Consider the following 23,805-nt stretch of genomic DNA (forward strand, 5'->3'; position numbering starts at 1 on the left):
GAGTGAGGTACTTGAAGAACTCTGGTATTTGAAGAGCTGAAAGGGAAAGTGGGAGTGCAGAAAGTCACGGTCCCCAAGGCAGAAATGTCCTGTTGCTTCAGGGAGGGTGAGCAGGAATGAAAAGATACAACTCCCAGTTACAAGTGTAGCTTGCAGAACCTTGGGAGCCTTGTAATGACATTCCACGGAAGTTTTAACATGGTTACATTACAGAACTATATTTTTCTGGAAGGTGTAGGTCTCTAACTTTGTGACATTGTGGTGACATAGAGTTGAGTGAAAACTGCTTAGGGTAGAAAGACTTAGCTTGCTTATAAACTAAAACAGCTTCTTTAGCTTCATAAAAATACATGGACACTCCTGAGGGATAGGACTAAGCATAGGATTAAGACTCTTGTGCTCACTTGGTTTGTTAGGACAGTTTTATGCAGTTATAATTGAATAAAGAAATTTGCCTCAAAGTGTGTGTGGTGTTCAGAGTTGCATATTCACTAAGTGATAAAGTAAAGCTCCAGAACTCCTTGTGCCTGCTCTGGCTGTAGACCACTGTGTTCCCTTGTTTCATTCTTGGCTCGTTGTAAATTAAAGCTGGATAATGGTCTGAACAAGAGATGGGAAAGGGAAACAGAAGAGCAGCAATGCAAATCTGTGTTGCCAGTAAACCTAATGGAAGAAAATAAGGAGGATAGCATGTATAACAGAAAATTATAAGTGCAAAATTGTTTATAACATTTGCTAATGAGTAAAATAAACATGAATGCTGGAGAAGGAAGCAGTGCTAGTTACTGGAGTCTTTTCCCCCACAGCGTTGTGCTGTAAAGTTACACTTTCAGCATATTTAAGCTTTGGTCCCGTTGTTAAATGATTCAGTAATTGTCCTGGTCCACAGGCTGATTTTTAAATGTCGTGCAGAACAAGAAACAGTGAGGAATCCTTCAGTGTTTTCTCCTAACTAAGGCCTCCCAGCTCTGGTGAGGAAATCTAATGAGAATCATGAGCCGTGCGAGGGGCAGCGGCAGCGACGCGCGGAGCCGCAGCTGCCCTCAGCAGGGGCCGTGCAGCCCCAGCGGAGGTCGGCTGGGACGGGACGGGAGCAGCCGTGCGCTGGCAGGTGGCAGAGCGAGGTGGGCAGGGATTTCTCTCGGCCAGTAGTAGGAGCTGTCTTTCAGCTCGATCTGTCTCGCTGACTTTCTATGAGGTTGGGTTGGTTTTTTTTTCTCTTTTTTTTTTTTTATTTCCCTTTCCGCTTTTCCTTTCACTATCAGGAACGCTGGCGGTGTAGGGTGCAGATGGGGCACCTCTGGCACCTCCACATCTGCGGCACAAGTCCCCAGACAGTAACAATTAGCGGCAGAAGCGCCGGAGGAGGAATGCATGTGGAAGTGACCGGCTCTGTGGCATTCATTGTGTCTCTTGCTGCTTGTGACTTTTGAAAATGGCAGTTTTGCTTTGAAGATATTTTTATATTCTACTGATTGCAGGTTTGGTTTGTTGGTTTGGGTATCTTTTTTTTCTTTTTTTTTTTTTTTTTTTTTTTAAACTTGACGGTATCAGTTTGCTCTTGAAGCTGTGATTTTTATTTATTTATTTTCTGGACATGGCTAATATAAGTTAAATAATTCACTGGCATTTTCTGTTCAAATTAATTCTGTTTTTGTTGGAAGAGGAGACTGTCTCAGACTACCAAAGTCTACTTCCAAATAAGCACTATTTCCTGCTTTGCAGGATTAAGCCATATAAATTTGTGGATAATAATATTCTTTAGATAAGAATTTGCCTGTCTTTTTGTCCTTGTTGCTGTGCCAGTTAGCAGATCCCTTTGCTTTGATCTTTCCTCCTCATGAGATGTACAAGCAAGGTGTTGTTATTTTGTTTGCTAGTTAAAGTGCAGGCAAGATGAGTATTAAACAGGTTAATCAGTCTATGTGTGTAGTTCCACATATTGTGGAATTGTGACATTTGGCCAGTGCCTTTTTTTCCTGCTAAATCAAGTTTAGGTAGAACTGAATTCCATGCAATTAAGCATTAGTCATGCTGCTGTTTGATAATGCATATTAGAAATATTTCATGGTGCAGGCTAATGGTTCTTTGTCTCAAATAAGTACTTTGTAGTGCTAAGGGAAGCCTATGTTTGAAAATAAGTGGCTATTATCAAATAGAGGTTTTGGTTGGAAAAATAATATAATAATCATGTATCACTATTCACTTTCCATGAGACATAAATCAAATGGGCTAGTTCATAGGACAGTGAAGCAATTTAACTTTGTTCTGTATTGTGCATGTAACTGAGGCTGAGATTTTAGAAACAGTCCACTAATTTTGTGTGGATTTGTAATTTTGTCCCAGTTTTCCTGATATGTGGAGTATAAATTTTCAAAGGTACCAAATATTTACAGCTGTAGTCAGATTTAGCTAATTCAGACTTGGTCTGCTAATCACTGAATACTGTGTTCAGTAATTGCTCACATCTTGGATATTAGTCCTAAATTAGGATTTTTTTCCTATTGTAGAAAGCGAAATTGCAATCCCATTGTTGGGTGGGAGACCACATTTTGTGGATTTCTCTGGAAGTTCTTCCTGATCCTGTGAAGCAGCATCTTTATAGGTCCCCTGGAGTCCCTTTTCTGTGACCATGCTACAGTGTTTACCTTTAAAGGGCGGGGCTTTCAGACCTGCAGTGCTCTTCAGACTGAGACCCTGAGAGGCTGGACCTGGAAACTGAGGGATTTCATTGGGGAGTAAGGGCTGGTGCCTCTGTTCTCTCAGCTGGGATACTTTCTTGTGGCACTTACCCTGAAAAAGTGTTCTTGCCAAGGGCTGTGGAAGAAACAAAGAAATACTCGAGTTTCAAAAGGGGTAAAATCCCTGTTTAGGTTACAAGGTATCCAAGGCAGCAGGAAGCAGTAAATACAGTTATCTCACCAATTTGGGCTCATTAACTGTTTCTCTACAGATGCAGTGAAGTTTCTTTTTTCCTGAGGCTTAGATGTTTCTTGTTTTCCTCTTGTCAGAAATGAAGCAGCATTATTAATTACCTGTGTACCTGTGCCTGTGTTCCTGGAAACGTCCCGTAAACTTGTTCTGGGATAGTGAGTTGCCCTTGATTCTTGGTGATTACAATGAACCATATTAAAGGTGGTAATGCTATTATTGATTTGCTGTAGTCATGTTCTGCACTGGTGCCAGAAGATGTCTTCTGGGAGTTGTTTAGCCCAGAGAAAAGGAGGCTGAGGGGAGACTTTATTGTTCTCTACAACTACTTGAAATTAGGCTGTAGCCAGGGGTGTGTTGGTCTGTTCTCTCAAATAAGCTATGGGACAAGAGGAAGTGGCCACAAGTTTGCCTGTGGAGGTTTAGATTGGATACTAGGAAAAATTTCTTCACTGGAAGTCCTGTATTAGAAGAGGCTGCCCAGGCAAGTGGAGGAGTCACAATTCCTGCAGGTATTTAAAAGATGTATGGATGTGGTATCTAGGGTCATGGTTTAGTGGTGGACTTGGCAGTGCTGGGTTAAGGCTTGGACTCAGTCTTGAGGTTCTTTTCCAACTTCAGTGACTCTATATGGTTCCTAATGGATTTTTTTTCTTTGTTTCAGCTGCTGTTCAAGCTGAGCTCTGTCTTTACCTACATTTGACCCCCTGTGAAGTTTTTAAAAAAGCATCATGCACCAAGATCCTGGCTGGCTGTAATTTGCTTTCCTTGGTGCTGGTAGGAGTGAGTGCAGTTCTGTGCTCAGCTGGCCATCTGTGTGCCTGGAGGAGAACTTTATTCTTTAGGTCAATTACATATTCCCAAGGCTTTCAGGGTGACAAGAAGCTAACACTGTAAGCCTTGCATGGTAGCTTTCCACAGGGAATGCTGACTCAATGAATATTTTATTTTGTATTTTCTCCACAGGGATTTTGTGCTGACAAAAAGCCCAACGTGATCCTTTGAGTAACCCAAGCTGTTTTCATCTGAGAGAGGAGAACTTGAGCCATTGTCTTATGCTGGTACTGCAATGCTGAGTTCTAGCTCGACTGCTGTGAAGAATCTCCCTCTGAAGAGGAGGCTCTGTTTTCTGCTGAAACTTGTGTGCTTTGTCAGCTCCGTGTTAATATTTTGTGAGTTTTTAATTTACTATGTGGTAATACTTCAATGCCGATGGCCAAACGTGAAAGGTGGAGCTCACATGACTGAAAAAGAGACTTCAGCTTCAGTCCTAAAGGCCATAATTTTAGCTGATACACACCTACTTGGTGAAATCAAAGGACATTGGCTGGATAAGCTAAGAAGGTAACTTTTAATTTTTTTGAATAATCTCTAGCCAGTTTTAGAGTTTTCAGTAGTAGCTAAAGGGACAATAATTCACTGTTCTATTAAGCAGCAATTCATTAGAACTGTAATGAAAAAATAAATAAGCTGGTGTTACTTCTGGCATGTCTTAGTCCTGGTTGTATCACAGTGGAATCACCCACCAGGTAAGATGAACCTACTGTCCTTACACCTGATTTCTAAGTATTTAATTTCAATTTCATAATATATTTTCATATTTCAGTGTGTAAAAGCCAGTTTCCCATTTTTATTGCCAAGCTGTGTCTCTGTATTCAGAGCTGAGCATCCAGAGGTAAGGCAGTGATAACTGGTTCTGTATTTACCTTTCAGGGAATGGCAAATGGAGAGATCTTTCCAAACTGCCTTATGGTTACTGCAGCCAGATATTGTTTTTATTCTGGGAGATGTTTTTGATGAAGGAAAATGGAGCTCACCTCAGGTAGGATATCATCAGCTGTCTTGTTTCAAGAAATGAGGATTTCTTGAAGGAAATGGAAGCAGATTAGGTATGCAAGGCTTTGTTTAATACTGCTACAGTTGGCCTGTTGGTAGAAGTTTCTAGCTTTTCAGATAGGAGTTGAAATGTTGTGATTCTCCTTCATTTTTGGAAGTACTTCGATAGTTTTGTGCCTCCTATAAAACTTAAAAAATGTAAACATCTGAGTTTGTGCTTCTGTGTTTGTGATGGGCTGACCCTGGCTGGATGCCTGGTGCCCAGCAAAGCTGCCCTATCACTGCCCTCCTCAGCTGGAGAGGGGAGAGAAAATACAAAGAGACCTGCCTCCTTTACTGACCTTGGTGTCTGCAGGGCTCTTCCTCTCACAGATTCTCACCCCTCTCTCTGACTGCAGTTGCAGAGTTTCCTTTTTTGCCACCTTCCTAATTCTGTTATCCCAGAGGCACTACCAGCCTTGGCCAGCGGCGGGTCCATCTTGGAGCTGACTGGCATCGGCTCTGTAGGACACAGGGGCGGCTCCCACAGAAGCCACCCCTGCAGTCCCTCCAGTACCAAAACCTTGCCTTGCAAACCCACTACAAAACCTTTGATGCTGTGGAACAGCACTAATTTCTTCTGTTTTTTTCCTGTAGGCCTGGGCAGATGATGTCAGGAGGTTCCGGAAAATGTTCAAGCATTCGGCTTTTACGGAGCTGGTGGTCATCGCTGGGAATCACGACATCGGATTTCATTACGAGTGAGTCTTGCCAGTGACAGGAGTACACAAATGCCAAGAATGAAGTGTCAGCATGCCCACAGTAACTGGTGCTGGGTCTGAGGGACCTGCTTTGTGGTTATATGAAAACTTTTGGATCATGATCAAATTAGAAAGGGTCATAATTTAGAGTAAGGCCTGTGCACAAAACAGATTTATGCTTCTCTGGCCATATGAGGATTGTTCAGAGCTGATCCTTCTGCACTGGCATGGAATCCTTGAAGCTGCTTTTCCTTGCATTGGGTCTCCTCCTTAGAAAGGCACCTGAGCATATTTCCACTCCTGTTAGCACAGGAGAGCGGAAGTGCCCTCACTCTGCTGGTGCTTGCCCTGATGGGAGGGGCTGGAGGACACAAGAGGTGTCAGACCATCCCTGTGAGTTGCCTGAATGATTGTGTGAGCTGGGTAATGGAGCAGTAAGCTGCATGAATGGTCAGCAAACTGTAAAGCAACTGTGTCAGCTGAGTTCCAATGGCAGTTTCTTACCTCAGCTGTACTTTTGCTCTGTGACACAGAATGACTACTTACAAAGTAAATCGATTTGAAAAGGTTTTCAACTTTACTTCAGGAAAGCTGATAACTCGGAAAGGAATAAAGTGAGTATATTTTTTTTCCTAATGAAATAGTATGGGAATGCTTCAATTAAGGCTTTTTTTTCCTAATCACCTACTTTATGATGTGTTAAACCCCAAAAACTTTGTACAAATCTGTAGTTTGATATAGATAGGAAGCTGTACTTAGAGCTATGTAAAGTGTAACAATTCCCTTTTAAATGGAAAAGTACTGTAGAGTCAGAATCCATTTCTTTGGTCTGCCTTTATACTTCCTTGCAGCTGGTAATGAGCCACGGCTGTAAACATAGCAGGATAAAGAAACATGAACCAACCCCTTCTGTGTTTATAAATTAGGAGTTTCATTAATTTTAGTAACTTCTTTAGTCTGCAGAACGTAACCCTTGCTTGAGGAATTCGGAAACGCAGCAGTTGTGTGTCTGCAGTTTTTCCACAAGGTGGGGTAATAATGCTCGAGCTGGTTTTGGCTTAGAGCAGACCTCGGTGCAGTTTGTTCTCACAGCTGTGTCCCCGTGGCTGCACATGGCTGCTGTGTGCTCTGTTACCTCCAGACACCGTGCAGGAACACGAAGAGGGGACGCAATACTAGGTTTGTGGAAAGGTGTTGAAGTCTCAGATTCAGGAAGGGAAAGCCCATTGCCACTCTGTGTTTGGCATGTGTGCCCTTGGGTTGTACTCAGTTGTGGAAATGTGAGATTCAAAACCTACAGGTTTACACGGGTTCCCTTAATTAAGTAAACATATAAATGTTTAATTAAAAATTCTGAACAGGTGTGGAAATGATTGTCTCTATTTTAGGAAGATCTCTGATGCTGGGCCCTCAAGATACGTATTTCAACTGTTTAAAAAGTATTTATTAAGGAACATCTCCATGTTTCCTTTGATAAAACAGCACATCAGAATTCTTGTATGCAGTTGCCGATTGCATGTGTGGTATCCACTAACTGCAATGAGCTGCACTATTAATACTCTTAAAAGAAATATTCCTAAATAAACTATTTTACAACAAATCTGATATAAAAGCAGCTTAATGCTAAAAGAGAATTAATTTTTGTTTTACTATTGACTAGTATCTCTTAAGCGAAGGCATTCAGCTCATTTTTGTCTTTTAAACAGACTGAATTAAACTGGGGATGTATCTCAAGCCTGACTGTGTGACTAAATGGGTATGAATCTTGTGGCAAAACTTAAGTTTATCTGAAATCTACAGGGAAACCTATTAAAAATAAAATCCTGTTTTGTGTGTCAGAGACTGCAAAGTACAAAACTAACCTTGTTCAGGGCAGTCACTCAAATGCAGTGCTGTTCTGATTTCCAGTTGTTCTGAAGAAATTCAATGTCTCAAATTCTGTCTCTGAGGTCTAAACTGTGTGGGGAGAGAAGCAAGTTTTCCTTTCTCTCAGAATTTAGTTTAGTGATGAACTTCTAACATTCCACTAGAATACAACTTAAGTATCTATTAAAATATAAAAAAATCTTTAGTGTAAGCATGAAGCATAAGGTACATTGTGCAACCTAATAACTGTATAAAGGAGCCAACCAGGCAGAGACATGGTTGTGGTACAGATACTCAGAGGAGGATTTGTAACACATGATTTCAGGAGCTGTTACATTCTGCTGCTTTGTTGAGCTGTGTCCAACTTAGGAACACTTGCATTTTATAAAATGAAGTTTATCCCACATGTGTGCATGAACAACAAATGCCTTCCTGTCCTCCCCACTTCTTTTTGCCCACCCCCTGGTATTTTCCAGCTTTGTCCTAGTGAACAGTGTAGCCATGGAGGGTGATGGCTGTGCTGTCTGCCGTACCTCAGAGGCAAAACTTGTGGCACTTTCTCACAAATTGAATTGCTCCCAGCAGGTAAGAGATTATTAAAGATCAGATTGCAGCCAGCGACTGCTCTGCACAATGGGAACGCTGATACTGTAGCATAGCCAGGATACAACCAGACTCTCCCGAAAAAAATCTGCTTCCAATTCACAGTGCAACTTGTTAGCAAGTCTTTCTCTCGCTCATATCCCTCTTAACCATGTTTACTTAACTATTAACAGTGTTGCTTAGCACTAATGGTGTCAGCTTCCTTGTCAGTGCTGCCAACAGAGTGTCATTTCCTCCGTTTGGAGCAATGGCAGAAGTTCTGTAACCCTCCCTTTGACTTCACATACATAATCCTGCATTTATATTTATGGATATTATTCTGTTTTATAGCCTTCAAGCATGTTCATTGAGTTTCCTGATTCTGCTGCAATCCTTTCCTCGTACCCTAGTAGTGTTTTAATTGTATTTTAAAATCATATCAAATTCCTTCTTGTATTTCCTTCCTCTTCCCTTTTTCATAGGCTGACTGGATGCACACTAGGCAGCATGACTGACTGGGCTGGCAGTCAATCAGGAAACCAGCTCCCAGTGGAAAAATTGCCAGACTCTATCTCCCTTGGGCTACCCTCAAACTCCTTTGTCTTGTTGGTGCAGAGATCCTGCTGCTGCTGCTTTCTGCAGTTGAAGAAGCTCAAAACTACACACTAAAGTGGCATAGAATCTGAAAAAAATAAAAGCTAAAACTTAAGACTTCACAGTCAGAAAGAGCACAGCTATATTTACAACATGTACAGAATGGGGAGTTTCACCAGTCCACAGTAAAACTCCTAGGAATTCATACAGTGGGTAGTATTACCTGAGCTAAACTGCTTAACAAAAAACCAAATCTAACAACAACCCCACCCTCCCTAACCCCTTAAAACCTAGCTTTTGCTTAATTACCTTCATCACTTCTATGGCTTGATTTTGTTCACAGAAACCAAATAATTCCAACAAAAGATGCAGTGATGTGGAAAAGCTTCCAGCTTCAGAACCCATCCTTTTACAGGTGTGTTAGAGGTGGGGTGAGGCAACATATTGACATGTTGCTTTTGTGGATTTATTACTGTTCCAGAAAGGCTGGATCATTAACAACTAATCCTTGCTTTTAATTACTCCCAGCATTACCCTCTCTATCGGAAAAGTGATGCTGAATGCACTGGAGAAGATTCTGCTCCTCCAGAGGAGAAAAACATCCCCTTTAAAGAAAAGTATGATGTACTGTCTCAAGAGGCATCACAAAAGGTTTGATTTATTGGGAACTTGAGTGGCACTGGGTGGGTGAGAGGGGGACATAACTGTAGATATAAATAGCTTAAAAAATTGTGGTAAGGCTGTTGGCTGAGACAACCAGAGCCCAGCTGCTCCTGTCTAATGAGGCCTGGGAGAGGCTGCTTGTTAGAGCTGCTCCCCTGAGGATCCTCACCATCATGAGCTTGGTCCTGCCAGGTTTCCCAGGTACATCTCCTAAGTCTTGGCACTCTTAAATCTGCTGTGCTGCCATTACCTTCACTTCAGCATTCTGTACTTTCTGTACTGTGTAAATTACTGACACACCTGGTATGAAGCCACAGTTTCCCAACACTTTGAAAGCATAATTTCTGCTGAATTAGTAACTACAAGAAAATTTAAAGTATTCCCTAAAAACTTAATGGTCATTGTTTCTTTCCTTCTGTATACACGTCTTCACTCAAAGATTGTCATTACAAAATTCTTCCTTAGACAAGAAAATAGCATTGCTTTACTAAACCCAAAGTTTTTATCTTCATGATATCCACAGCATGGTGTTGCCTTTGTTCTTCTGATCTGTTTGAAAAAAAAAAAAAAAAGCCCAGTACTTTGGATCAGGGCTAAATGGGTGTGACATTGCAATACCAACAGATTTCTTACTGGAAAACAGAAGTTTATAGAAAACACTTTGTAAGAATATGAGAATTGCCATAATGTTCGCAGGAAAAAAAGGGGGTTTTAAGTTCAATTTCTTTTTAGCTGTGACTTAATTTTTGTGCTTTACCATTTTGTGTTCTAGCTGCTATGGTGGTTTCAGCCCCGTTTGATTCTCAGTGGGCACACTCATAGTGCTTGTGAAGTGCTGCACGCAGGGAAAATTCCAGAAATCAGTGTCCCATCATTCAGTTGGAGGAATAGAAACAATCCTAGTTTCATCATGGTAAGTTTTAAATTTTTTTTTATTTTTGTCAGATAACTTTCATAGATAAATCAACATGGCAGTCAGCTATATTTTAAAACTGATTCTACCTGGAAAAACGAAAAATAATAAAAAAACTGCCTACCCACCCAACCCACTCAGTACACTGCATCCACTTTATAAAGTACATCTGTGGGAGCCACATGTTCTGTGTGGTACAAAGCAATGCTGCTAAAGACCTAATTAGTATTTGGGTACATTTTCTTAGAAAGAGGGTGCACTGTAAACTATTGACTTGTAAAAATAATCAGTATTGTGCACTGAACAGTAGAAAGACCAGTTTGGCTTGGCTGATTTACCAGCTATGAAAACAGGACTGTATCCACCCCAAACCCTTTTGCACGGTGATCATGGTTTTCAAATGAGTGCATTAATGCAGTGAAAGTGTTTGTGACGTGCCCACAGTCTGCCTCCTCATTGCCAGTTCACATTTTATACAGTGTGTTGGCTATGCTTGTGCAGGCAGTTCCAGTGCTCGGTATATCCTTAGAGGTAAATCAATTAATTCCCCAGTTCAAAAATAAAACAGAACTCTTAGAAACTTGGAGTAAGAAGGAAAACCTACAATCTGTTTACAGAGTAGTCTGTGACTTGGAGGGGGAAATCTTTTATGTATGCTTTACTGCTGTTGAGTTTAGGCTGCTTAATACAGAGATAACCCTGTATGTTTAAATTCATTTTATGCAACTGTTAATATTTGCTGTTGAAAGTAGTTCTGTTTATTTCATAGTCCTGAGAGTAGCTGCCTTCAAACTGCACACTCACTCTGCACACGCCAGACAGCGCATCTTCACTGCAAAACAAGAGGTTGGCTAATTAAAGTGGCATCCTCTTCACTACCATTTTAACTCCTCAGCCTTGATCTGCTGTAAACTTTAATTTAAACTGCAAAGTCAAGCCAAAACCCAACAAAGTTCTTTGTTGCTGAAGTTCCTATTCCTAATTTGGATTAGCCAACGTGTGTTTTTGCAGCATGTACTGGGTAAGGAGGAAGGCTTGGGGAAGGAAGGGGCACATTCACAAAACCTAACTTTAGCCTGGAAAGGCTCCTTCCATGTGGATTTGCAGCAGCTGAAGTTAGGCTTCTCTTGAAGGCAAATCAGATGAGGAGCCCAGCTCTTTGTTTATGCTAGATGGGAAGATTGGCCTCTGGGCTAATGTTGGCCTGGTGAATATTCCAGTTAGTGCCCAGCACCACAAGGTACGGACTCTTCAGCCCCCTGGAGAAGGCACTGGTAATAGGAAACTGGCCCCAACCCTTACCACCCAACATAGGGATTTAGAAATTGGAGGTTTGACAGCTGTGGTGTTCACTCCTGATTCAGAACCACTGTAACACAGCAAAGTGACAGTCTTCATGTCTTTTCCAGGGCAGCATAACACCAACTGACTTCTCCCTCCAAAAATGCTTCCTTCCGTTTGAGAGTAGAGTCTTCACTATCTACTGTGCAGCAGGTGCTCTGCTTGTGATCCTGGTACTAGCTCATGTTCAGCTTCTCACTCCACCGTTTTATTTTGCTCAGCGTTTAATCAGTAAGCATAAAGCAGTATGAAGAGCCAGACATCTGCATTCAGTCACTGAAATACCAAAGCTGAGAACAGTCAAACATCAGACTATATTCATGCCAGCAAATGACCTAATTTGATTGCTAGTCTGAAGGCAGGTTGCATTTACACATACCATAGAAGTCCTATACAGCTGATATGACTACTACAGGATAAATAATTAACTGAAATGAACGTTTCATGCTGTACAAAAATACTGTATTCGACAATCAAATGAGTCCTTTTCCTGCTATAATTTTTGTATCAAATATGTATATTAAAAGTGTAACTGTACATTATGTAAATCCTATAGCCTCATCACTTGTCTGCACTTGTGTCTTACCCTGGTGGAGGCTGAATCTTGCAAACTGGAAATGTTTCTCTGTTTTATTGCTGCATGGCCCTTCAAGTGTCATACTTGTGTTTGTTAGGGTCAGGCAGAATCTGGATGCATCAGCACTGAGAGATGCAGATTTCCATAACCTTTTTAGAGTGTTGTGTGTAAGGGATTGTGGTTTGGGACAAGAAATCTTCTGGTTCCTGACACAGTAAATTGTTAGCTGACTATAATTTGCAGTTATCCATCTACCAGACAACACGGGGAAGAAGCTCGAGGATCCAGTTTGCTGATACACACTTGAAAACTGCTTAAAAAAAAATTAGGGTGACACCTCAAGCTGCTGCTTTCAAAAAGATACGCTATGATGACCTTAAAAAAAGAGGGCCCTATTGCATCCCAGAGATGTGTGTGGTGAGGGGCCCTCCAGTTGCCAATCTCCTGCAAGAAGGAAGGTCAAATACAGCTGCAGTAACATTATCCTATGCCTCAGCCCTCAGTCTACAGCAAGGGATAGGAATGCACCTTATTTTGCATTCCAGAAGTTCTGCTGACTTTAGTGCAGTGTCACATTTTGAACTGCACTAGCTCCTCTTTGGAGAGGCCACCAGCTGTGCCACAAAGATAAAATCTGTGCTCAGCGTCTCCAGTGTGTGGGGGAAGGTGGGACAAACCTACTGCTGCTCCCCACCCACCCCAGAAAAAACAGAGGGACTAGGTCACACCAGGACCAGTTTTCCTGCTGATGTTGCTGCAGAGGCTAGGAGCTCAAATCTGAACTCCTGGCCTGGGGCTAGTTAAAAAAAAAAATTACTATCTTTTGTTATTCAATTACTTTCTTTGGCATGAGAAATAAAAGAATTCTGTTTACTGTTAGCTTATTCCACCCAGCCATATTCACTTTTTGGGAAATATGACTAAATTGAACTTAGAGATTTCTGGGAAGAGAAAATGGTCTATTTTAGTTTCTAAAATGGGATTGTTTTATATTCAACTGGAAACAAGTTCTCAACTGGACTGCAGTCTGATTTTAAAAAGATGACTGATTGGGGTTTATATCTAATAACAATACAATTAAAAGTTAATAAAACCTGCTGATTTATATGCCAGTGTGGGGACTGTGTTAGCTCTTCACCTCTCCCTAAATTTAAAATGAAGTGGGGGAATGCTCCGAAGTGTGGTAAAACATTCTATAAAGTAATGTAGTCTAACACTTCTCTAGGTTTCTGTTATTGCAACTGTAATTTTAGACATTTGTACAGGTTATCTTGGACACAGGAAAAGTATATAGTCACAGACATAAAACACCTATGTATAAAATATAAAGCAGTGTTATAGTTACTAAAAAGGACATGCCTTATTGCTACAGCAATTCTTGCTTTTTATATATTGTACTGTACCACAACTTGTTTTGAGAATGTCATTTGCATAAATTATTCAAGTTTGAGAAATATTCACACATTTTGATTCTACAATATTTAAAATAAAATAATTTTCTAATGTGTCTCTTTATTAAAAGAGAAATAAAAATGTCATCTTGTAATTCTCTTAGGCCAGACACAAGGGTTTATACACCTTTTTTTTTTCTTCTTTCTTGCTATTTACTTGCACAATGAAAGCCGCTGTTGGTACAAAGATTGAAGAGCTCTATATAATGGTGCTTTACACATTCACAATCGGTCTGTGCAATTGTGAAGTTCTATGAATGACCAAAGAATTACCAAACATATTTTCTAAATATAAAGGACAAAAAAAAAAAAAGGAAAAAAAATAAAAATCCTTGTTTCCCATTAAAACAACACCAGGTTGCAATTTGGACACTTGAATGAATTCCGATGTTTTAAAGCTGAGACTTCAAAAGAGAAAGGCATGTTTGCTGCAACATCCGGTGACTGTAATACCTTACTTGGAAAGGTAAGTGGTTAATTTGCATAATTTATAATTTTTATACTAAAGAGCATTTTTATATAAACCAGAAAAAAACCCCTAAACTCTACAGATAAAGTTCTTACCTCCAGTCACTGCTGCAGGTAAGGTTGACATCAAGCTGTACAGCGCAATCAAAAACATACTTACATCTTAGCTCATTTTACAGGTACAGCCATAATCAAGGCACAAAGATCTTCTACAAGTATTTTTCTTCAATAAAGTTGTACAAAATAATATTACATTTTACAGTCTGTACAATATAATAAACCAGCAGTAAAACAAAAAAAATATATATAGGGAGAGGACTATTGTCCAAGAATGATCGGAACTAAAAGGATCATTTGTGGACAGCACAAATAACATAAGTGAGGGTGGTAGATTTTCTGCCTAGATGCAACAGGCTGAAAAGTAGCTGTAATTCAAATGCCTGAGGTGTGCAGAGACACTTAGCTCCAAAACCCCAGAAAAATTGCTTTGTCTTCACTGTTCCTCTCATTATCTACTCTACTTCCTGTGCCAGTATCGGCTTAAAAGAGGAGGTCACTTTATCAGTTGACCTGCAACTCAGAAATGCTAAAAACTGTGACAGAGTAATAAATATTGTGGTGCTGCTACATTGTGTGTCTACTTCCTCAACAGTATTTAATAACCTGATACAAAGTGCATTAATCTTTTTTTCACCCATCAAGTACTCTTCAATGTCATGTTAAAAAGGAAACCCACACAGAGGGATAGGTATGACTTCAGTGTCATCCAGATGACATACCGGTCTGAACTGAGGTTAACCCACTGGAAAAAAGTTAGCAGGTCACGTTCAGTTTAAAAAAAAACCAAAAACCTAAGGGAACAGAGGTAGCCAAAGGGCTTAGTGGAATGACGAAGAAGTGGCATGTCAAAATAAAGCACAAAAATAGTCCCAAAAAGCATGAAGGGAAAATAACCCAAACTTGCTTCAATCAGCTTTAAGGTTAAACAATTAAAAGTAAACAAAGTGAAGAGACTGACATTTCTATAGTATATTCTTCCACCCTGTGTGGGGTAGTATCAAGAGAAAGAGTAAGGAGCAAAGAATTTAAAACCACAGGTTCCACGGTGATCCCCCTCACAAGAGTTCGTACTGGCGGAGGTGCATCCTCTGAATGATGTCTCGACAGTCGTTGAACACTCTGCGGATGTTTTCTGTGTCCACTGCACATGTGAAATGTGGGTAGCAGTAATGCCGGCCGTCTCCACTTGCTGTACTTATCCTCTGTGGAAACAGGGAGGCAAAACCAAAAAGGATCAGGTGCCATGCAGTGAGAAGTTTCATATCTCAGCAGTCTACAGACTTGCAGGCAACCAAGAACCCTGGGAAATCTGTATATAGATCACTAAAAAAAGTAAACAAAAAGAAGGGAGGGCTGTGGTCTGGTCAGTCTGAATGACAAATTTGAAATGAAGATTACAGAACATTATGGATACTGGGGTCAGGACAGGAGTCCTTTGTGGGAGCCATGGATGCCATCCTTATCTGCACAGGCTGTTGCAATTTGTGCATCACTATGCAGCCAAATCTGTACTGCTGACAGCTGTGCAGCCTACTATGCAGCTGCCCCAGGAATTGTTTTCTCTTCTTTTTTTGGTGCCATCACGTGGCAAATTCTTAAACACAGGATTTATTTTACATGTAGGTTTGACCTTTTAAATACCTGAAGCTACAAATGTGCAAAACTACAGGCATTTAGAACCCATAATTTACATAATTAGATCAACAAGAAATTGCAGATTTTTTTCCCAAGTAATTTAGGTAATATTACATATTCAACACTGATTACACATGGGTGTTCATACACAGTCTAAAAATTATTTTCTTACCATGCTACTTTCAATACCTAGTTCGAGGCTTACCCTCATGAAAAATACTAAGAACTGTCTGCTTGTGTTTATCATGCACTGATTTCACCCACGTCTATGGCAATAAGCTGCCCACAGTGTCCTGGTTACATACACACCATGCCAAAGGATGTACTTTCAAAATATTAGGGGGCTGTCTGTTTTTGTCACCTGACAGTTCTTGTAATCCTCTCATTTAAAGATAAATGCAGAACTGTCACCTTTACTTGACACTCACTTTGAATAGTAGCATCTAACTCAGCACCAGTTCACAGGGGAAAAAATATCCCCTGGGACACTGATGAAAGAACATTTGCTTTCCAGGCAGGAATATTAAATACTGGCATCCCTACACTGTAGGGGTCAGGATGACATGCAAATTCAAGGAATCCTGGTCTGTGTGTTTGAACAGCAGCTCCTTCACCTTCCAGATTCAGGTTTTTTAAAGAACCAGGACAGGAACCAGAGGGGCCATGCCACTGTCCTAACAGGGGTGTATTCACATTGGGGATGTATTCAAACAAAACATCAGCACCTGGAGAGCCCTGTGTGCAGAACAGCAAAACAGGGCTGGGGAGCAGCCTCACCCAGGAGCACACACACTGTTCCTGGAGAGTCTGGGAGAAGAAAGGATGTGCCTGAGCTGAAGGATAGAGGATTTCCCACAAGATACATTTCCAGGATCAGGAGATGCCCTTGCCAGCCTAGCCTTGAGGTGCAGGCACTGGCTGGGCTTGGGTCCAGCCATCCCTCCCACGCTTCTCCCTGACTGAAATCAGAGGGATCCCAGCCCTGCTGCCCAACCCTGAGGGGCCACAGTCCCCACACCAACCCTGAAACCATGAGCTGACATATTTTGCCTTTCTAATCCTCATATACTACTGTGTAGCAATAGTTACTGGAAACATGGTCCATTTTAACCTCCCACTAAAATTTCTCAAATTACAGGCTTTAAATTTGCCACTACCTTTCCTACAGCCAGGCAATTTTAAGGGGTGCAGCACCATGGTGATGATTGTCATGCATATCTATGGATTATGCAGACCTACTACCATGATAAAAATCACAATAAAGCATAATAAACACAGGCTTCTCTGAATCATGCCTGAAAATTTAACTAAGTGGGGCAAGGAAAAGGTCATAAATCAAGAAACTTGGGAAAGAAAGTATAAAGCAAAGCCAAGGCAGACACAGGTAGAAAATACAGGCCTTTTCTTCCTGGCACCTGGCTAAGGCCATCAGATCCTTGCCAGTCTGTACTTCTCCTGTGCCTCTTATCACTCCCTTTCTAAAACCTCAGCCTTTTGTGCCTGACCCCATGGAACTGAAAGTGACCATTCCTACCTGGCCTTCTCCCACCTTGCCCTTTCCAGGCATGACCACGTTACTCAGAGCCAGGAGACAGACATGTTACAGAGGAGATGTTCTCTGCCAAACCTGCAGCAGTTGCAGGGAAATGAGGGAGAAGCTGTTCTGGCCCCATGCCTGGCAAGCCCCAAGGAGTGCCTAGCAGCTGGCAGGTGCTGGCCCCAGCACCCACAGGGGTTTCCTGTGTGGCTGCAGTGCCTATGCCCCCTCCCCTCCCTGCTTCATAGGTGGCCTCCTTCTGTAATGCCAGTGAGTCATGGCAGGTAAGGACCTCGCCCTCAATGTGTCTTCTTAAATCAACAAAGTAGATAAAGGTGGGGAGTTTCACCCTAATTTCCCTGTATCTCATCTCTCAGAGCCACTCTCCTTCCAGACTGGATATCATCACCTGCTTCACAGGATTCCAGGATTATCACAGGAGAGATTTGACTTGAAGTGAGTTCTTTTGGTAACTCTTTACATTAACACAGCAGAATCTGATATTTTTCCTCAGGATCCGGAAGGGGAAGGTGGCAATTGGAAATCCCTAAAGTGTGAATACAGTAAATTGCTTCTTTCTTGGTGCGTCAGCAGCTGTAAATCCTAACAATACTCATAAATACATAATTACTTTAAAATTCTTGATTCTAACGGCTCAATTTGTTATCTCAAACATACACATATAGTGGGCATGATGGATGAGCTTTGGTTCTGCTCTCTGGTACTGCTCTGCACTGTGGGAACAACTCAGAATGAGTGAAGCCACAAGTGATACTGGATTACACTCTCTGACAGGAGAGCTGGGCTGTGACTGTGTGCCTGACAACTACTTTCACCTTCAAAATGTAAACACCACCTCTTCACTCCAGCTATAGAGAAAGCCTTAATTACAAGAAAAATGTGACTAGACAAGGAAACTTTCTTATGATGCTTCAGTAGGGCCATGATACCAGTCCAAAGGTGAGGTAAACCTCCTAACTGGCATACCAGAAAACTTATTTAAGCATAAAATCATAAAATCTGCCTTTAAAAAAAAATAAAATTCCTGCTGTCAGTTGATCACTGCCAAACTCCTTGAAGGAATGCAGGATAGAAGTAAGAAAGCCTATTTGTTTATGCATGGACTGTACATGACCATTCTAAGCACTAGCACCTACTGTGTGACTATTTGCATGGCAGGTGACTTTATACAAAATGGGCATAAAAATGTGCAGCACTGAGGAAGGTTCTGCAAGATGGGCAGCTAAAAAGAACTAGGGAATTGTCAGACGTTGTCCTCTCCTTCTAGCTTTCTGCAAAACCCCATCAGTTTTCCCTAAATAAACTATGCCATCTGTCAGTATTTCCTATGATAGAATCACACATAAGATGAAAATTACTCACTAAAAACTCATCCCGGATGAAGAACTTGGCTCTTGTGACTTTGGGGTCTTCTCCTGCATCTGGTGTTGCTGTTCAATTAAAAACAAATGACATCAGAAACACAAAATCAAACAATCATCTATTTGTAACAAAAGATTTAATAAGAAGGAAGTAGCCCTTCAGTACAAAAATGGAAATGTTAAATACTAGAGGAGATTCCCAGTAGGTAATTCTAAAATGAAGAGTACAGTAAAATCTGACTACGCGTACAACTTATTTTAGGAACTTGAAAATTGCTGAAATCATTGCAACAATGTCATTGGTCATATCACAAAAAGGCTTACTCACATCCACAAGTTTGTTCATATAGATGCGAAACAAGTGGGAGTTAGGGTTTAGCTTTTATCAGAAAATATGACTAGAAAAAGCAGCTGAGCTGTTCAGTTTCTGCAGCAGAAAAATGTCTCCTGAAAAAAGCTTCTGCAGGCAGGAATGTGAGTTTAAAAATGTTTAGTCCAAGATTACACTTGGAAAAAATGATAGCATTGAAAGACTTTTTGATATATATATAAATGTATTTTAATTCCAGGCCCCAATTCAGCAGAATACTTCAGATATATTGCCCATCAAGGGGTCTTGGATTAAATTCTTGTTGAGCAGGAGACTTGTTGCTCAATATTAACTGTTTGTCAGCAGATGAAGTTGTCACTATCTAGGCCATGCAATGACTGTATTTACTCTCAGTGTAAAAAACAATGCAGTGAAGAGATAACCTATTTATTTCCTTTCAGTATTATCTCTCATCTAGGATTCCAAAATCAGATGCTTATAACATAACATTGTAAAGGCCAGAATTTATCAGAATATGGAAATGTATTTTTCATCCATAATGCTGGGGGTAAAAATAGAGCAGCAGCACAATCAACAGCATATTGGAATTCAATGCTGCTGCTCTTAAATAATGTGAGCTGAAACTGAAGAATAAGTGAACAACTACAGGTTAAAAATAGAGAGCTGTTTCATGTGTGAATATTCTGGATCACTCTAGATACCCACTGTGAAATCCCTTTGAGAAATACCAAAAGCTACTTTTTTTCTGACAATTGGCTTATTATAAAAAAATACTGAAAATGCTCTCAAGCTCTGTCTATGTGGTGCATGTTTGAGAAGGGGAAATTTGGGTGATGGAGATAAGATTTCTTCTGACAGCCCTTAGCATTACAAAACAGATGCCAGATCAACTCAGATTTTATGATAGTTCATTAATCCTCTGTACCTGAAAGTCAGAATCACACTCGTGAAGTTCCAGAAGGTTTCATGAAGGTTGAAAATAGATAATCACCACCTTCACCTCTGTAAACAAAGCTGTTGGTGGTGGTTGGTGGAGAATGAAAGCCTTTTCCAACAGGTGGCTGCAAGCACCATGCCAGGGCCATCACTCAGGTAAGGCAGAGGCGAGTGGTCAGAAAATAAAGGTTTTACCATTTTAGCTAGACAGACCTGAGACCTTTGGGGAGCCCTCTGCCTGGTATATACTTGGCATAATACCAGAGTTCACCTCTGCAGTCAGTATGTTACTGTGGTGCAGGAACCATTACACTTCTTGAAGATAAGAAAATGACTGCTTCATCACCACAGCTCTCTTCCTATCTACTGATGTGGTTTTCCTCCATTAAAGTTCACTTACTGGTCTGCTGGGTTTCCCATCAGTATTTCAAAAACTGAAATTTACAGTATTGGAGGACACAACAATGGCTGCAAAATAAGTCTCATGAATCCCCAACAAAGCTCAGCACAGTGGGAGGCCCAGGCAGAAGCATCTGGGAAGGGGGGAGATGCGAGGCTGCTTTGCTGTCCTGGGACTGGTGGTTCCTCCCCTCAAAAGGGGAGGGCAGGTGCTGTGGAGCCAGAACCCTTACAGACCCTACCCACAGTGGGGTGCCTGTGAGCTACGTGCTGCTGGCATGCTCCTTACATGACCAGGAGCTCATGTCAAGGAACTGTGTGTGCTTGTGAATGTGTGTGTGAGACAGACAGAGAGACAGGCAGGGGAGCTATGGGCTGGGCCATGCCAGCAGGTCCAATCCCCGCACGGGGAAAAACCTTACCATCCTCAGGTACAGTATAATGCGCGTATTCAGGAAAGTAATCTTCAATTTTTGATTTCCCTGCCAAGACTTTTTCAGCCAGCATGTCCTGTTTATTCAAGAATAAAATGATAGAAATGGTCCGTAACCACCTGTCAAAAACAAACCAAATGTTTGTGTTATCTCTGACATGTTAATCAACAAAAACTTATCACATTGATAGGAAATTTAATGGCTCTCCCTGTGTGGACAGAGTGTGCAATAGTGTAGAACATGCTTCAACAGAAAAAAAAAAAGATGACCTAAATGATTGTTTTGATTGCACCTGTGCAGACCAATGGGTATATTTCTAAGGTCAGTAAATACATTTATAAAAACTGCAGTGGACATTGCTGAAGGGGGCAGTTTTCTAAATTTTTTTCTAAATTCTCTTTTAGATATCAAATTGGGAAACTCATGACATTTTCTAGAAGCACCTCAGCTCACAATCAGACATTACTGTCAGCTTTATTTGGTTGTGATAAAGATAAAACAAAAAGCTAGAAAGCTCCCTTCCCTCAGACTGCTCTAAGCAACTGCTCATCCACACAGATATCCCATCTTTTAGGGTGGCCTGTATGACACCTGATGAATGGAAAGAAAATAATTTCTCTTTTCTACCTCAATTAATCCATCACTGTGACAATGTGCCTTGGGATGTGCAGTTAACATTCCTCCTTCACTCTACCTTCAATCACTTCTCAGTACAGAGCATCCTCACAGGTATATGCTGAAAACTTCATCACCTTATTTTGAAGATTGTTTTACTTGCTCTCTACCAGGAGCCCATTTGGGCTGCTATTTGGTTATGCACCTACGATTTACAGGCACTGTGGCAGCATGGCAATTTAATGGTAGTTCCAGTTAGGTTAGGTCTGAAGCATCATCCCCTAAGGCAGAGGTACCCTGTGCTCTCAGAGATGACCCTTACGAGAGCAGCTGCCCGCATAAGGAACAAGCACAGTGAACTGCTCCTGCTGCTGCTTCTGAGGAGGAGATCAAATGTTCCTCAGAGGATCTTGGTCTCAGCCAAGCAGCAGAGTAATGCCAGGAGAGGGTTTCTCCTGCCTCCCTTGCAGCAGCCAGCCTGGGGGTGCTTGCCCTTCCCAAGCTGTCCCCATGCCCTGCATCATTTTGGCAGGAGTGGTGAAATACCATGTGCACTGTCCCTGTGCCACGGCCCTTGCCAGGGAGGGGTGTCATCATGGAGACACTCTGAGACCAGGCCCAACCTGGGTATTTTCTGAATAAACAATCTGAGCCTACAGCAAGGGAAGTCCTATTTTCAAAGGAGTTGAACTGTAATTAAACTGGGGAGGATGGGAGGGAAATGAGCTTTGTTTTACCTATTATTCCAGATACTTTTGAAAAGGTCCAGGGATTCCCGTAGTCTGTTTGTGTTATTGTCTTCCCTTATTACCATGTTGTAGCTACTGCAAGCCACAACGAAGATGATAGCTGTGACATCTGGGCAGAACAAACAGAAGAAAGAAGGAAAGAAAGGAGAGAGAATAGAACATCTCCGTTATCCCAGCACGTACTCCTCAGGGTAACACCACCATTACTCATCAATCAGCCAAAAATACCGGAAAAAAGTTATCTGTAACACTGGACTTCTGTGCTAGTGAGGTACTGTGTGTGGATATGAACACTAAGCTGCTCACACCTCAGGGAACAAGTGCAAAATAAAACACGGAATGTTTTTACTTACCATTAAAGCACTGGATCCATTTTCTTCTCTCATCTCTCTGGCCACCTACATCAAACATGCTGTTAAAAAGCCATAGGATGTTATATCACTTATGTGCACTAGGAAAAATCACACGAAGCATGCACAGCACGAGGGTTCAGTTTAAAAATATGACAGCCCCAAGGACAGGGGCAGTAAAATATTGCCTGAAGAGGAGAGAGATCTGCTGATGCTGCGCTGCATGTCAGAGACATCTGCAATGCTCCACCTGCCCTGCTCTGCCAGGAGAAAGCTACTGAACCCATAAAATGAGAAATACACTCTTCAAGGACAAGTGCTGGCCTTTCCAGTCCCCAGCAGTGAATATGGCATGCAATACTGCACTATAAACAAGTACAGGTTTCAGGATATTTCGAAGGGTGGTGGGGAAAGGGCGTCTCTGTATGGAGGAGGACATGAGGCAGCTCAGCCCTGCCAGCACTGGCACCTTTCTGGGCAAGAACTGGCGAGAGAAGCCAGTCTGCCTGTGGGTGTTTTAGAGACATAGCAAAAACCTTGAACAAACACAGAGCTTTCTGCCCTCTGGAAGAAGGGAGGATTCCCATTGACTTCTGTGAGCTCTCATCCCCCCAAGGGTATTCTATGGTTTTACAGTGCTTTACCAATGCACCAGTTTTTACAAGAAGCCACACACAACCCTACTACAGAATGTTGCGAATATACATAACTAATTAAAGCTATTTTTGCAAAGTATGAGGTAATTTTACTACGGCCTCTGGAAAGAGAGCTAAAAAGCCAAACCAAACAACAAAAATCCAGCCACTCCCATCCTAAGCCTGCTATACCATGCATACATGAACAGAGACATCTAAATGAAGCTGTTAAAAATGAGTATGATATTCATAAATCATTACTAACAGACTTACTGGAAATTTACTTTATCTACTTGAAATCTTGTTTCAAAAATCCCTGATGTCAACACTCTGCATCTTAATAGGTCCTGGAAATGAGAACATAGAAGTTGATTAGCAAGGCTTTTTTCCTAACCTAATTCTGCTCTTAAAAGCGTGGAATATTATTTTCCATGAAAAGTCTTAAATGTTTCCTTTAATGAAAGTTCAATCAGACCTGTTGGTAAATCGTCATTTGCTGTACTGACATGGTAAATAAACTTAATAATGATCACTGCATTTGGTTTGTGCACTCAGAAAGCAGGAGACCTCATCTAGGTTCTCCTTACTGCCCCACTGAAACCTGTTCTTGATGGTTATACACCTTGGTATGTGATGAGGATAATGAATTCTGAAGTTACATAAAACTAAGAAAAATGTTATTCATGTTGTAAAGATAAGTATTCAAATGTTAGAAAACTCCAGATTTACAGTTGCCCAGGCAACCTTAACTCTGCCCTTTTTTGTACTGAATGAGACAGG

The 23,805-nt window shown here is 41.3% G+C and overlaps 2 protein-coding genes across 6 annotated transcripts in view; one reads left to right on the top strand and one right to left on the bottom strand.

Annotated features, from left to right (window-relative positions):
• The first annotated feature begins 1,160 nt into the window (after window positions 1-1,160).
• On the top strand, window positions 1,161-12,019 carry MPPE1 (metallophosphoesterase 1). 2 transcript variants are annotated; one of them, XM_053947223.1, is made up of 10 exons: window positions 1,161-1,198; window positions 3,898-4,275; window positions 4,645-4,753; window positions 5,404-5,507; window positions 6,041-6,121; window positions 7,850-7,958; window positions 8,893-8,964; window positions 9,078-9,200; window positions 9,985-10,125; window positions 11,535-12,019. In XM_053947223.1, the coding sequence occupies exons 2-10, from the start codon at window positions 4,001-4,003 to the stop codon at window positions 11,715-11,717; spliced, it is 1,197 nt and encodes a 398-aa protein (XP_053803198.1). In that variant the 5' UTR covers window positions 1,161-1,198; window positions 3,898-4,000; the 3' UTR covers window positions 11,718-12,019. The 2 variants fall into 2 exon arrangements, with proteins under 2 accessions (XP_053803198.1, XP_053803191.1); XM_053947216.1 differs by lacking the exon at window positions 1,161-1,198 and adding an exon at window positions 1,245-1,481.
• The window catches only part of GNAL (G protein subunit alpha L), a 180,613-nt gene continuing 166,934 nt past the window's right edge, over window positions 10,127-23,805 (bottom strand). For all 4 annotated transcript variants that reach the window (XM_053947174.1, XM_053947183.1, XM_053947202.1 and 1 more), the window contains 6 exons: window positions 23,299-23,372; window positions 22,394-22,452; window positions 22,029-22,149; window positions 20,665-20,795; window positions 18,578-18,645; window positions 10,127-15,224 (listed from right to left, as the gene is read on the bottom strand). In XM_053947174.1, the coding sequence (XP_053803149.1) occupies window positions 15,078-15,224; window positions 18,578-18,645; window positions 20,665-20,795; window positions 22,029-22,149; window positions 22,394-22,452; window positions 23,299-23,372 (600 nt within the window). In that variant the 3' untranslated portion in view covers window positions 10,127-15,077. The remainder of the gene's footprint in view (window positions 15,225-18,577; window positions 18,646-20,664; window positions 20,796-22,028; window positions 22,150-22,393; window positions 22,453-23,298; window positions 23,373-23,805) is intronic.

The sequence above is a fragment of the Vidua chalybeata genome, chromosome 1 (assembly GCF_026979565.1).
Source record: "Vidua chalybeata isolate OUT-0048 chromosome 1, bVidCha1 merged haplotype, whole genome shotgun sequence".
NCBI lineage: Eukaryota > Metazoa > Chordata > Aves > Passeriformes > Viduidae > Vidua > Vidua chalybeata.